The following is a 14,652-nucleotide window of genomic DNA, read 5'->3' on the forward strand; positions in this document are numbered from 1 at the left end:
AATGTGCCGTGCCACTAAGCTAGCACTTGATGTGTATTGATTGGCTCTAAATATTCCTGCCTATCGATGAAAGCTGGCTACTCTGCATCAGATAGATTTGTCTACATAGCCAGAAAAAGGAGCCATTACAGTAAAAAAAAAAAAACTAAACTAAAAAAAAAAAAGCCCCCCCCAAAACCACTAATGTGTTGCAGAAATGCTTACCCATAATGCCACTGCACCAGTATCTGCCACTGAAGCCGACCCCCAGCCTACCGCCCATAATCAGGTTTCATTGTAATGCAAATTATAATGACAATAAAGGCGATTCTGATTCCCCACGCACCCTAACCCACTCCCATTCCCTACCTGACCTACCCCACCTCCAGGCCAAACACCACACATGACTGGTGACTCATCCACACACCTGACTGGTGACCAATGCATACGCCTGCTGCAGTAATACGATGCCCAGTATTTTGGTATTTACAGTCCATTTAAGAGTTAGGACAGGGAATGACTAGATGGAGCTGAAGCATTTGTTAAGCAGAAATCCACATAATTAGTAATTAGCCACAATATAAGTGGCTTAGACCCATTTATTTTAGGATTAAATTAATCTGACTCCCTATTACACAACATCCAACTCCCACATATTTAATCCTCAACTGCAGAGAAACAAAACAAAAATATGAGAGGACACCGTAACATAAGGGTTGGTTTATGAAAGAATTCCATGTGGCTGAGATGAAATGACTGAGTTACATCAGAGCCCCAGCACATTAATGGAGACCAGTATTCACCAGGGAGCTTGAGTCGCTCTATAAAATACGCTCTAGAACTGGCACATAATAACAACCCAAAGCACAAACAGGCCATGGACAGATACACTGGCCTGTTGTAATTTTAGGAAAGCAATGTTGATTTAGGGCTACACTCAGTGTAAAATACCCACATTATCTCAGGATAGCACAGCAAGTGGGCCTGAATATGGATAAAAGATGGTGGTAAACTACCTTCATTTCCAAGTGCAGAGGTATTATACACAGTGACCACACACTGTCTCACTTCTCTCATTGTTGAAGTCGTGAGTTGTGAACCTTTTTCCCCTCTTATGTAAGAATTTGTATGGATCTAATAGAACTAATGGGGTCATGAATCAAGTCATCATATTTGGATATTTTGTCACTTGAAATTCACAACAAGGTTAGAGAAGGGCTAATCCGTAATAAGATGGTTGGTTCCTTGGTTGAAGCTCTCTGATGTTCTGGTAGCGGGACATTCTGAGCTACTCCTGAATGTGGTCATGAATGTACCCCACTATCCCCCTTGAGTTTGTCGACGTTGAAGCCCCGGACCGGCACCTCGGGCGTGACGGCCTAAACGGCGCTCCCTGCTGGGCACCGGTGGCACTGCTGAGGACTGCAAGTCTTCCTTCAGCGTCTCATTTTTACTCTACTGGAACCTGACAGGGACTCAAAGCCTGGAACAGGGATTAATCATTTACACGCAAAAATCACCACTAGGTTTTACAAAGTCCTCATGGAGAACCGATGAACAGATATTTAATCCAGTGTGCATTTGTTTTTACAGGCTAATAATCAATAAATTTTTTTTAATCATTATATATATATATATATTATATATATATATATATATATATATATATATATATATATATATATATATATTTTAATCTGGTGTTCCGCCACATTGACACCGGAGAGTTGTCTGTGTTCCACAAGTAAGTCCCCATCGCCGGGCAAAAGCATCTTTCCTGCACACAGCCTCAGATAAGTCGCAGGATGGCATACCAATCTGCTCATTCTCATTTCAGCCTCACTGAAAAAGCATCAATGGAGGCCCAGACGGACTGGGGCGGAGCGGAGCGTTGCCTTCTGAATGAGGCAGGACATTTGGGAGAACAGCGTAACACGAATCACGGATTTATCCTGCGGCCGTCAAAGGAATTTAATATGTGAGCACAGTCTGCGGGAACACACAGAGCAGAACGAACCGATAGCGTCTGGCTGACGAAGCCCTTCACGGCTGGCCCTCGGGACGGGGGTGATCTATCAGCTGGGAGGACGCGTCCCTCACATTCATCCCACCAATTATGTGCAACAGCAGAAGTGTCACACAGAATAAAGGACCAGTTAAGCACTTGCTGATCAACTGAGCACGTTGATTAAGCAAAGCCACGGACAAATACAGTGGCAATAAACAGCAAATAAATCCGGGGGGTGCAGACCAGAGGCGTAAAAAGCAAACACAGATCACCTCGTCACTGAGTTAGCGCATGTTCCCGAGCCCCTGCTGTTTCTAGCACTCCAGTGGCCATGTGACTGTGAGGCGCTCAGGGAAAGTCAGACGAGCCAATGGACACGTGACGAGGGCAAGTCAGTGGGTGTCGCGCAGAGGGGGCGGAGTTCAGCTGCACTGCAGTGGTTTCGTCCTTCCCACATTTCCCAAACGGGGCGGGTGGTGGGATGGGCTCGCTCAGTTTTTCTCGAGCAAAAGCATGCCTTGGAAAAAATGAGAGAGAGAGAGAGAGAGAGAGAGAGAGACTAGAGAGGGTGGGCAGGGCTGGTGTGCGCGAGTCGTCCGGCCACATGACAGCCGTGATGGAGACAGTCACTGACACGATAGATACTATGTCAGCGAGATACAGAGACAATGCAGTGTGTGTACAGGGTTAAGAAATCAGTGTACGCCATCAGTATCTCTGCAGGGTAGGGGGTGGGGTCGGGTGGAGGTGTGGGGGTGGGGTTCTGTGCATGGGAAAGCCACGCTGATCCCGCAAGGTAGGCGGAGAGATGTGATGAAAGGGGAGGAGGGAAAGAGTGAAAGTAAAAAGTGAATAGAGAAAGAGGGCATGCAGGGTGAAAGAGATAGAAAAAGAATGTGCGAAAAGGGTGAGAAAAAAGCCAGGGAAGGGGGTGGGGGGGGGCAATCTCTCCCTCCACCACTGCACTTTAATCACTGCTAATGTTGCTCTGCCTGCTTCTCCTGGTCCTGCTGACATATTGGCATCTTAAAATCCCCTCTCTCCTTTTTTTAATGCTGGATGAGGCATCCTTTAATCTTCGGTCAAGACGGACTGCTACCCTGGAGAGTGTTTCTCTATAGAGAGTATCCTGATAGGTGGAGTGCTGTACGACACACCAAGTGAAACACTCTACCTTGGGGCCGGCGATGGATCAGGAGTCAAAAATGCTGCGTTTTCTGAGACAGACGATCACCTGTGTGGGAGTGATCACACAGATTGGTCCTGGCCAGAACACAGTTTATAGAGGCTCCTGAAACCACACACACACACACTTCGCTCGGCAAATGCGCCACACCACCAGGAAGACACGATGAGAAAATGCTGAAAAGTAAAAGTAAAACACACAGATGAAACTGATCCGGTGCAGCAGCTTGTAGCGGTCACGTCATCCGCACGCCGTTTGTCATTTATGTGCTACGTGGAGCACTTGAGAAAAAGAACAATAAGGAGTTTCAACGGCTGCCTGGGCGTCGGCCTGTTTAGAGGCGTGTCTCAGCCGTTGTCGCGTGGCCCGTTTAACGAGGCGTTTAACGAGCTCGTCTCGGGGGATGGGGGGGGGGGGGGGGCGAGTTTACGACGGCCACGTGGGACACCCTGCTACAGTCACAGTGAGGGACCGCGTGGCCCCATTTCCCAGCTGCTGCCATCGCAGTTGTGAGCCCACCGAAGCCCCATTCATTTCATCTTACTCACTGACAAATGGGAATCTCAAAACAGCAGGTCTGCAGAACAGACCTGAATGGTCCCAATAGGCTACACCATAAAGCTGCTAATACGTAAACACTCAGTGTGAAGCATCGTTGAACTTACACATATCGACAGAGTCGACCTTCACTAATAGGGGCACGTGGACACATGGCCGAGCCACTGGTGCACTGCACCTCAGCTCTGGTGACCTTGTCTGCTTGGATTGTAACACAACACTGATGAGCTCCCCCGCAATATCACCACACAGAGTCCAGGGGACCTGCTTTTCCGGACCAGTATCAGTATCGCGGTGTCCAATGAGCGGCAGGATTCCCTTCCGGTAAGGCTGCACATAGGCATAAATGAAGAGACTATACCGTATTCATATAGCAGCCAACTGGGTAAAGATACAGTACAGCTGTTGAGTTCTCGTGAGCTCTACCACAGACAAATAAGCTGATGCAATATAAGACTAAAAAGTACACTGACCAAGTTTGACAAGAAAGCTTTGAGATCTCCATTGTACCCATTCATGTGAAAGTTGTCTAGACGCAATCCACACATTTCAAGCTTTTCCCCGTCACACTGTTGATTTTATCTCCAAAGCTTTTTGTACATTGTTCACTGTGAGCAGACGCTGCATTTTTTTATCCCCCATGTCTGCTGGGATGGACCAGAGTCCCAGAGACGAATAGAAGTACTAAATCTAACAGCTAACGTGATCTGAATCTGGGTGTGGACAGCACCACACAGATGAGACGTGGCACAGTTAATGGACTTTACATGAAAAATGGCACAGAAGCACTCTCATCAATTAAACGCATTCCAGTCACCTCAGGATCACGGTCAAAGAGTGCTGAGAGGAAATGAGGGGGAAAACAAAGAGCTCAAGAGAAAGATTAACATGTGAAAGACCTTCAACTTCTTTCGCAGAGAAAGAGTTTTTTCTTCTTCCTTTTCCGAGTCAGTGCAGCAGAAGGGGACAGGTTGATCCCACAGCAGCGACTCCGAGAGCTGTGTGTCTGCTGAGTCACTGGGCTAAGACGAAGGGCTGAACGCCACTGGCCGTTAGTGTAATCTTTTCCAAATGGACTAGAACTAACGGCATCTACCTTCAGCCATGGCACCACTGCCAGATGTCACTTCATTTCGGTCTAATTCAATTAGAGCACGCCGCCTCAGCTGGCCTTACTCCATAAGGGTAATGAATTTGTTAGCCTGCTGGTCCTGATCTAAGGGTCCCTCAGTCACCCCCACCCCCGTGTGTTTGACGTGTTAATCCTGTTGACTTATGCTAATTAGAGCCACCTCACTGAACTGCATTCATTGTTAGCTAGCTACATAATGAAAAACCCAAAATCATAGGAATTCTCTCAAGTGAAAATGCTGCTGACAGAACCTAACTGGACCGGCTAATGTAAAGCCTGACCCAGCTATACCACAGGCTGGAAACGGACAGCATCTGCTTAGCCATTTAGCAACAGATCGGCCGTTCAGAATCTCTGGGTCCCTTCGGCTAACTGGCACGACAGACAGACAGTAGTGTCATGTTAGGTAGCCAGTGGTGAGGGTCCTCATGGACCATAAAACACTTCCCAAGTACACGCCCAGATGGCTGGGGGGGGGGGGGGGGGGGGGGGGGGCACCGGGCAGGCCCAGCATGCCTTTGGCACAAACTGTAATTAGCTACTGCAGGTTCATAAACAGCTGACGCAAGTTTTGCCACAGATTCATGTGGCATTTCTGGGTTTCTTTGGTCACTCATATGTGACTAAAGTCATCAGAATTGCCATGACTGCTCATAAAAACGCAAGCCTGATACAACCAACAGCTGGTCCGCAAAAGCGGATTTAACTGATTAAGTGAATCAACAAAATGGTAGACATTAGCTGGCATTAGCTGAATATGACTGTACACGTCAGTGTACTTCAAATTAAAATACGTTATTCCACAACTGTAAACAATCAGACTACAAACAGCGGAGATTTCAAGCTTCCTGTAACGGAGGACAGCAGTAAAAGGTGGTGGTAATGGGCCAGGACTCATTTGCTAAGTGTCTGACATGACCCTTACATGAACCTAATTATCCCAGAACAAAATCTGCCTCAACAGCGGGTGGGGGGTCATGGCAGGGCATGAACACGTCATTTACAGGAACACGTAAACTTTAAAGATCATTTAGCTAAAAAGATCAGAGAGACAATCTATACTCACAAACTAAGCCACCATCATGACAAAGCTCAACTCTCATCTCAAATAAAAAATGATTTGATCGGATTACTTAAGTCACGTTGAAGCAATAGGAATATTGTAAAATATTAGTCCTTGAGATATGGAATCAATAGGAAACATAAGAATTTTAAAGGATGACTGATATGGAACCAGTGAGATGGTGAGACAGACTGTGGCAAATCAATAAAGGCATCACACAGCAGTCTATGAGAAGTCATGTATACATTATTGAGTAAGTGTATAGGTCCTTTCAGTTAAATAAGGACGCCACAGGATAGATACCTACAGGCTTACCACTATGGATCATACAAGTACGGTGATTAATATTTCAGCATCATTCACGCAAAGCTTCTATACATTTCCATAAAGGTGAAATACAAATAAACATTAGGTGTCTGATAGCAAGACATTTCTGAAACTGTGTGACATGCTTGAGAAACGTTTACTTTGAAGAAGCAGACTATGATCAATATTCCAGTTACGACAGTCTTCACACTCACTGAACAAGGCTCAATGTTCAGAACCAGCCACATCAATGATAATTATTTGTAAAATGCCAAGCTCTCAGAAAAACAATATATAATAATAAAATTATAATAGAACACCACATTACAGGAGCTGGATAAAAGGTCAAAGGGCAGAAAGGTACCATGGAAACAGCTCCATCCTACCCTGCGCCAACCCCAAAGCACTTGAGGAGTTGTGCAATAATGTTCACAGAATGAAAAGTGCCGAAGGAGCTAAGCACAGTTAGCTGTGCTGAAGTGTGTGCCAACCTTCACCCTGAGCAACGTGCTCCACACGCAAGTGTGTTAGCCTCGTCCTCTACTGGCCTGACAGAGCAGCAATTTATTAATGTGTGTATATATTATGAAGTAGCCAAGATTAATTAATTACCTCCACCATTAAAGGCAGTGTTTTCATATCATAGCCAAGTCACCACACTATAATTGCCTCAACCTCCCTCACCTTAACCTTAACCCCACGTGTGCGCTGTGTTTGGTGTCGACACAGCGTGTGGCGTCACAGAGCCACTGTCAGAAAGTCAGAGAGCGGAGAGTTGCTGAGAACAGAAACTGTGTGTATGACATAACTGTGAGTTTGCACTCAGCCAGCCACAAATGACTGCCTTCGGCTGTAATTACCAGTCCCTGTGACGAGCGAGGTGTTGTGTCGTACACTGCTGTGTCATACGCCGTTGTGTCACACACTGTAATGAAGCAGGAACACTGTGACAAGCAGGTCCTTCACAAAGCCTCTGGTTTAGAGTGCAAACCTTTAGGGGCAGGAGGAGGCTTTCGTGAGCTCAGTGGAAAAAGAAAGAGAACACCATTCCCCCTGTGACCCAGCTACACAACAGCATCTCAGAGCAGCGTGTGCAGGGCCAGAGTCCCCCAGTGATGTGGACTCCAATCTGCTCTCTGTGAGATAAAAGTTGGCTTGGTAGAAACAAACGACTTACTTGCTAATGGACATACGCAGACAATAATGGACATTTGCAGACATTTTGCCTGAAGACATGCGCAGGTGTGACTGAAAAAGATCACGTGCTTATGAATGCGTGTCTAATTATGCAAAATCAGGCTGGAGTCTATTCCACATGGAGTGTAATTTCAGTCAGAAGAAAAATTGCTGAGATCAGGCTCTTAAAATTTAAGTAATGAAATTCATTTAGCTTTAAAATAACCGAGACCAACTGCCATAGGAAACACAAAAACGGCAGGCAATCACTTTAAATAGCCGGAGTTTAGTAGAATATGAGATATTATGCATAATAAGTGAATTAGCATGCAGAACGCTACTGAAATAAAGGGCCGTTGCTGAAAACAGCCAAGACTGCCCTGTACCGGCCTACTGGTTCACATACGATACAACAATTTATTGAATGCTCATGTACAAATGAGACAGATCAAAGGAGTTCACACACGTACACACACGTACACACACACAAAATATTGATGTATTTGCCTTTGCATTACGCTTCTGTTCAGATCTTTGGTCTTTGCCGATTAGTGCGTACATGTCCAGCAGGGTCAGAACTGCTATCGGTTTCTCTGGGCCTCCTCCTAGAGCAGCTGACCTGCTCTCTGTGTGTATTGATTTAGACTGAGATTACCAGTGAAACCGATCGCATTTCCATTTCAGGCCTCGGACAATTGATCACCGCTGCTCAGAAAGGGGAGGGGCTTTTAGAGCTCTGATAGCACGTGATTCAAAGTAATATGCAACAAAAAAGGACAGACGTGAAGAGATCTACCTGATTCCAGTATTTGTTTTTAAGTAAAAGGCTCAGTGATTTACTGGCTGATGTTTTAACACTTGTTGCAAGGCTTACAAAATATCAAATTCCACTTTGGTCTGATATTATTATATAGGTTACATAGATTATGTTAGTAGAAAACAGTTACGTTGTAAGAACGTTTGGCATAACACACACTTCTGGGCATTGCCTTGTGGTCACATTTAATTTCACTAATTGGCTTATTTTGGACTAATGTCGTTCTCAATGAGGAACCCCTGCAGAAACACTTGCGTGCTGCAAATGACACAATGACAGTTACTGTGACAGAGTGAACAAGAAAGAGAACGTTTGCACTTTTAAGTAGATGCCGTTAGCTTCTCCCTCAGACGCCTTCTCTCCTGTGGTGGTAGACACAGAAGGCCCCCCCCCCACCCCCCCTCTGCCACCACAGCCGCCTGCCGTAGGTCAGGCTGACCTCTCTACCACGCGTCAAAGTGGATGTGACAGGGAAAAAAGGGATGAATTGGGGCATGGGGGGGGGGGGGGGGTGCATCTGGAGGCCCTCCAAGCTGGTCAAATTCGTCCAGCTTTCAAAGTCACAGCGGAGAGCTTGGGTCCATTTGTGTGGCAAGGCCGCACAGCTCTGCTCACGCCTGCTGTAGAGCGCATGGTAGCATCAGCTGAGCAGGGAGCACGTCTCTTGCTACAAGGACATTTCTCCCACATTGCCCCCCCTCCCCCAGGAAGCTACTGATGCAGTGCGGCAGGTACCAACTGTTTGGGTTGCGGGGTGGTAACTCTCAGTTTTGGCTGCACAGGGAGGGTGTGTTACACAAGCTTCTATTCGGTGGAGTTGCTCATTCTTCAAAGACTTAGTCACAAGATTCAACAAGATGCAACACGCTGGCCCTCAAAGTCATGAGCAACAGGAACTTCCTTCTATCATGACACATCGGTTACATCTGAAAATATTTCAGTCAATGAAGCATTGGTTTGATAAGACAAAAGAAAACGCCACAAGTTGTTTTATTCGGTGACATGGACATAAAAACTATTCCATGTGCTGACGTATGAGAAATAAATTATCATATATATTTATACGTCACAGCATTTTACCTTCAAGGCAAATGCCAGCTGCTTATATATCTACTTATTCTTCTAGAACAAAATGGCACTACAAGTAGGTAAAAGGACATTGAGGTTTGTCCTCCCTCCTCTGTATAAGGGCACCTCCAAGCCTCTAAGCCAAAAGCAGACATTTCAATCCAGCCAGAGAGGCACTAGGCAAACAGGAAGTGTACTTACAGGTTTTAGTAATGATGTTGTTAGATTCCAGACTGGGATGTTGGCTTGGTGTGCCGTTTCTGCCAGGTTCTGGGGTGGTTTTGGGTATGGGCCAGATATTGGGGCCTGTATGGCTAGTCAGTGCTGAGGTGGGGGTCACCTTGGGTGGGGCAGGTCCAAAGGGGCCTGCTGTGGACTCGCCCTCCACAAATACCTCAGGCTGTCCAGGGTTAGCGGTGGTGCTGGTGGCAGGCGGCAGGGCAGTGGGTGAGGTGGAGCGCGAAGCAGACACGGGGAGGCCCAGAGTCGGGTCTGCGTCAATCACCACAGGGTCCTGACCGATCCGCTTAGGGTCCAAGTGGGTGGGTGGCTCGTACTCAAAGATCTTGTCCACAAAGACCCACTTGAGGCCGGCGGTGCAGAGGGCCAGACTCAACAGGCAGGCGATGATGGGGAGGATGCAGATCTTCTCGGAGCGGGCACAGCGATGTATCTGCTCCAGCTCCACGCACACGCAGCAAGAGGCTGCTGCCAAGCCCAGGCAGCCCAGTGGCCCCTGCTCCTCACCACCCTCTACCACCACCTCTTCCTCCTCCTCCTCTTCCTCGGTCTCCTTGGGGCCGGTTTCAGGAGGAGCATCCAAGGGGGGTCCCACGAGGGACGTAGAGCCCGGAGGTGCGCTAAGTCCGAGCGAGGAGTCCTCCGCTCCCTCCTCCATCCCGCTGGTGTCTCTGCTCTCGTTCGCTCGCTCTCGATCACCTTCTGGCCTCTCGTGGAAGTTCGGTCTCCGGACGTCTATGCGTCTAGCTCCAAAAGCTACGCAGTGGCAGCATCGCTCGTGGCGTGGTGCGTCGGGGCTCGTAAAGTGCGCTGTCCATTATCAGATCGCTTGGAGGAAGGAGGGGAGAGGGGGGGGAAGAGACCAGGAGAAAGCAGTGATCTTTGAGCGCTGGGAGGATAACCTTGTTAGCATCCGGGACACGGCTCAGACTTCCACGCGGGATGGGTTTCTTCCTCTCTGGCTTGCTCTCTCAAGGCATCCTTCCTGGTCTTGTTGACGCAGGGAAAAACACGCGTGCAGAGAGGAGCCTATAAATAACGTGGCTCCCTGGAGGCTGAGGGGACGACGAGGGCTCAGCGTGCACCTGAGGGCAGGGCGAGGTGGGCGGCCCGGGGCTCTAGCGAGGGCTCCGCCGGCCCAAGAGCCATGGCGTCACGCTCCGTCGGCAGGGGCTTAGATGAGCTGTATCATCCAGGAGCGGTTCGTGCCCGGTCCGGTGTCCTGTGTCCGGGAGCCGGCGCCGTGGATGAGAGACGCAGCCAATCGTGAGCGCTGCACAGACCTCCCACTGCACAATGCGGAAGGATGGACCAGAAGTGAGGAGAACACCCACACGCCTCCTCCTCGACTCTAACCCCTCCTCTTCTCTCCGTTTCACTCTCTCTCTCTCTCTCTCCCTCTCCCTCCCTTCTCAAATGCTCATCTCTCTTTCTCTTTGCCTCCTTCCATTTCACTCTCTCAGGAATTTCTCTCTGTCTTTTTCTTTCACTCTTTCACAATCGCACACAAGCATTCCTCTTTCTTTCTCTCCCTCTCTCTCTCTCAGTCTGGAATGTCCACACTCCAGCTCTGCACTCTGCAAACAAAGCGTGGAGCTCAGGCAAGTCTGCACTTGATCCAATTACGTAGAGAGGCAACGAATCAAAGGCAAGAAAGGCAGACAGTCCCACCCCCCCACCACCACCACCACCTTACTCCATCACTGGTCCTCCTGCTCTTCCTGCAACATTGATTATGCCGCTACAGTCTGGGTGTTTTTATAAGCAGAAAGAGCAACACCAGTGACTGCGACATGTGATATTTCTCATGGGACTGCAGGTATTATTTTCAATGGGCTCCGATTAGCTAACCGAACGGTAATATTACTGGTTATCCTGCAGCAGTGGAATAAAAAACATGAATGAAAACATTTGATTATCCCGACTGGGGATTAAAATCGTAAACCTGATTTGTAAAGGATAAATGGATTTGCCCTCATTTACTTCCCTTTCTCCTTGGCTGACACTTCCTACGCACTCTCTCCCACCCCCCACGCGCCAACCCCTCCGTTAGGCGTACCATAATCACATTTGTCTGTACCTGGCATTGTATCGCTGACTCAGGGGATGGGGGAGGGTGTACTAGGCCGTCCGGAAGCCCCACGCATTACACATAAATAGTGGATGAAGAACGGACCCCTCAGGGGGTTTCAGTCAAACCGGGAGCCTGGCTGTTTCAATGACAATACACCCAATCCCATTCCAAACCTCCTGGTTAGGGTGCCATAAACCGTTTTATTAGCCAACAGCAGCATACTGTAATCAAAACTCTTAATCATTTTTATAACTATAGTAAAATGAATTGCTGTGATTGGACAATGCAGGAACAAGTGTTGGAGGGCCAGTATTATGGAGTTCCATACCTGAAAAGGTATGTATATACCTGCAAAGGTATGAGGCTCAGGTAAAGTGTTAATGGACACCACTCCTGTCCACAAGGAGGCCACTGTTCTAGCTAGTGGATTACAAGACCTTGATGTGAATTCTGTGATGCACAATGTACTCCACCACATCACTTTATGGAACCACACAACTGACTCAAATTGGCCCACACTACTACAGTGGGCCAGTTTTACACTACAAGAGCTGGGATCACCAGCCCGACTGGCTCCAAGAAGAACAACCTCACCGGCATGGGGTTCAGACAGCAGGTGTTAAGCCCCACCCTGGTCAAAACCAGACCAGGTCAAGGGTTGAACTCCGGCATGGGTCAGGCCAGCGGGCTGGCCTTCTCCCGGTTCCTCCCCCGCCTCTCTACCCCTACAAAGGCCACTCCATCTGACAGAGATAATGAGATGTCTGTAAAGAGGGGGTGGGGATTTGTCTGCCAGTAATCCCTATCGTGTTAAATGGCCAATTCATAGATCAGGTTTGCACAACACAACTAGGGGGGGGGGGGGGAGTAACAAGGGTCTTCTCTACATCTCTACATGGTCTATGAAGAACAATTTATTACCACCATCTAGAACAAACTCAAACCATTTATTTTAGGAGTTTAGAGCTTTTTAATGAATTAATTCAATGTTCATACATTCAGAACAAAGAGGAGGCATGAGGTACTCCGTCATGTCACCGATATCATGAAGGGAATCAGGATAATGTGTGTCCAGGTACAATGGTCATCATGGTGGGATGAATCCTATGCAATTAAAGTCTAAAACTTACAAAACACAACAGACCCGATCATGACACAGTGATACTGGTGCCATATGTGCCATATTTCGTACACAAGGAATGCTGCAAACTCTAGTGCATCTATTATGTAGTACTGCTCGGTGGGCCATCCCTGTGAAACCACATAGGCAATAGTAGCCCTCTGATGCAAAGCTTCCAGGTCCTCCACTGGAGGCCTGTCGAATTTAAGAGCTGGGTTGAAGGGGCATAACGACACTCCGCACAAAGCACATTAAGAATAGTTGATCTGGGTGGTTGTATGTAACTGCCACAACTTTCAACCTTATGAATATTGTTTGATCAAAACACTTTTAGATGATGAGAATTGTGATGATTAATGGATTGAATTGACTTCTGTTACTGGTCACTGGCTCAGAGATGTTGAAAAGGAAGCAAAAATACTTGCCAAAGCCAGTCAATGTCTGAGACCAACTCACTATGCTGATCTGTCTGTCAGAGATGTGGCAATGTCAAAGAGCCTTTTCAGGCCATTGAGACTGGTCCATCAGAGAGCCACCATACCACAGCATGTGGTCACAGAACCAGGACAATCACAGTTCAGATGCTCAGAGCGACCACCTCCGGCTCCTGGGTAATTTACAGTACATCACAACAATGAGTGCCCTCATGACCTGGTTCAACACCCCCTTCAAAAAGTTCAAAACTTGCGACGGCAGAAGGAAGGAGCTTAAAGTTCCATCAAACAAACACGGGAGGAAGGGGTAATTACCAATGTTAATGATTTGACTACCAAAATGGGGATAAATTAATTTCCTTGTTGCAGCCTTTTACAGGACGTCACATGAATTATTTATGCATGCGAGAGAGAGAGAGAGAGAGAGAGAGAGAGAGAGAGAGAAAGAGAGAGAGAGAGAGAGAGAGAGAGAGAGAGAAAGAAAGCCAGTGAATATGACCTAGAAAAATCCCTGTGCAGACTTCAAAGAGAGGTGAGATGTCTGCCTATTGGCAGAGAGAAGGTTGCTGGTGCATTAGAAGATGAGGGGCACTTTCATGCCAACAGACAGAGAGGCATAACTTAACCAAAAAGGGAAGCAGTCTTGGAGGCAGGCTCAAATTCAATAATGTGGCCATTCTGTGCTGACATACAGACAACAAGAGGCTTTTAGAAAAATAAAAACTCTTTTCATCCATCTTAAGCACAATATCATTGCCAGGCCGAGACAGCGTTTGTGACTAAAACGCTGCCCCCTGCTGGTAGCCTGGGGAGGGGTGAGGTGCTTGGAGCTGCAGCCTTTTCTCTCCCTTGGCTGTGACTGATCATGAAAAAGCCAGTAGTCATTGTACAGGGAAGACAAGATTAAGAGACCAGGCGTGTGTGTGTGTGTGTGTGTTCACCTCCGCCTGCCCGCCTGGCTGGTGCCTTCACCACAAGCTCATCCGTCTCCTGCTGTGACCCTCTCTGTGTCGCCCGACACACGTGTGCCACACACACACACACACACACACACACACACACACACACACACACACACACACACACAGGCTGTGGCTGGCGTCCCAGCTGTGCATGTAATAGAGCTCGAGGGCAGGAAGTAAGTCATTCGATTGAGGAGAGAGCGGGGGTTAGAAAAACCCCATTATCATTACGGGTAGGTGCACACAAGCTCATTTTTTACACAGCGCCTTCAGGGGTGGGTGCAGAAATGGGCAGGGGGTGGGGCTGTCAGTATTCAGCACCACTCTGCTGGACAGCTCCCGTCTGATAGAGTGCCCTAATGTTCCCAAATGAATCTGCTTTTTAGAATGAAACCTGTTCCATAATCTTCCAGTAGAACATTATGCACTGAATCATTGATACAAACAGCAAGCTCAGGAATGACAGCAGATATGTCCGTGAGTTGATGTCAACCCAAGACAAAATCAGTGCTCCTCTGTGTAACAGAAT

General features: G+C 47.7%; 1 protein-coding gene across 7 annotated transcripts in view; it reads right to left on the bottom strand.

Moving 5' to 3' along the window:
• Positions 1-11,065, bottom strand: part of nrg1 (neuregulin 1) — a 28,101-nt gene extending 17,036 nt beyond the window's left edge. For all 7 annotated transcript variants that reach the window (XM_077019753.1, XM_077019752.1, XM_077019749.1 and 4 more), the window contains exon 1: positions 9,495-11,065. In XM_077019753.1, coding sequence (XP_076875868.1) covers positions 9,495-10,191 — 697 coding nt within the window. In that variant the 5' untranslated portion in view covers positions 10,192-11,065. The remainder of the gene's footprint in view (positions 1-9,494) is intronic.
• Positions 11,066-14,652: the final 3,587 nt, after the last annotated feature.

This window comes from Brachyhypopomus gauderio, chromosome 10, assembly GCF_052324685.1.
Source record: "Brachyhypopomus gauderio isolate BG-103 chromosome 10, BGAUD_0.2, whole genome shotgun sequence".
Lineage (NCBI taxonomy): Eukaryota > Metazoa > Chordata > Actinopteri > Gymnotiformes > Hypopomidae > Brachyhypopomus > Brachyhypopomus gauderio.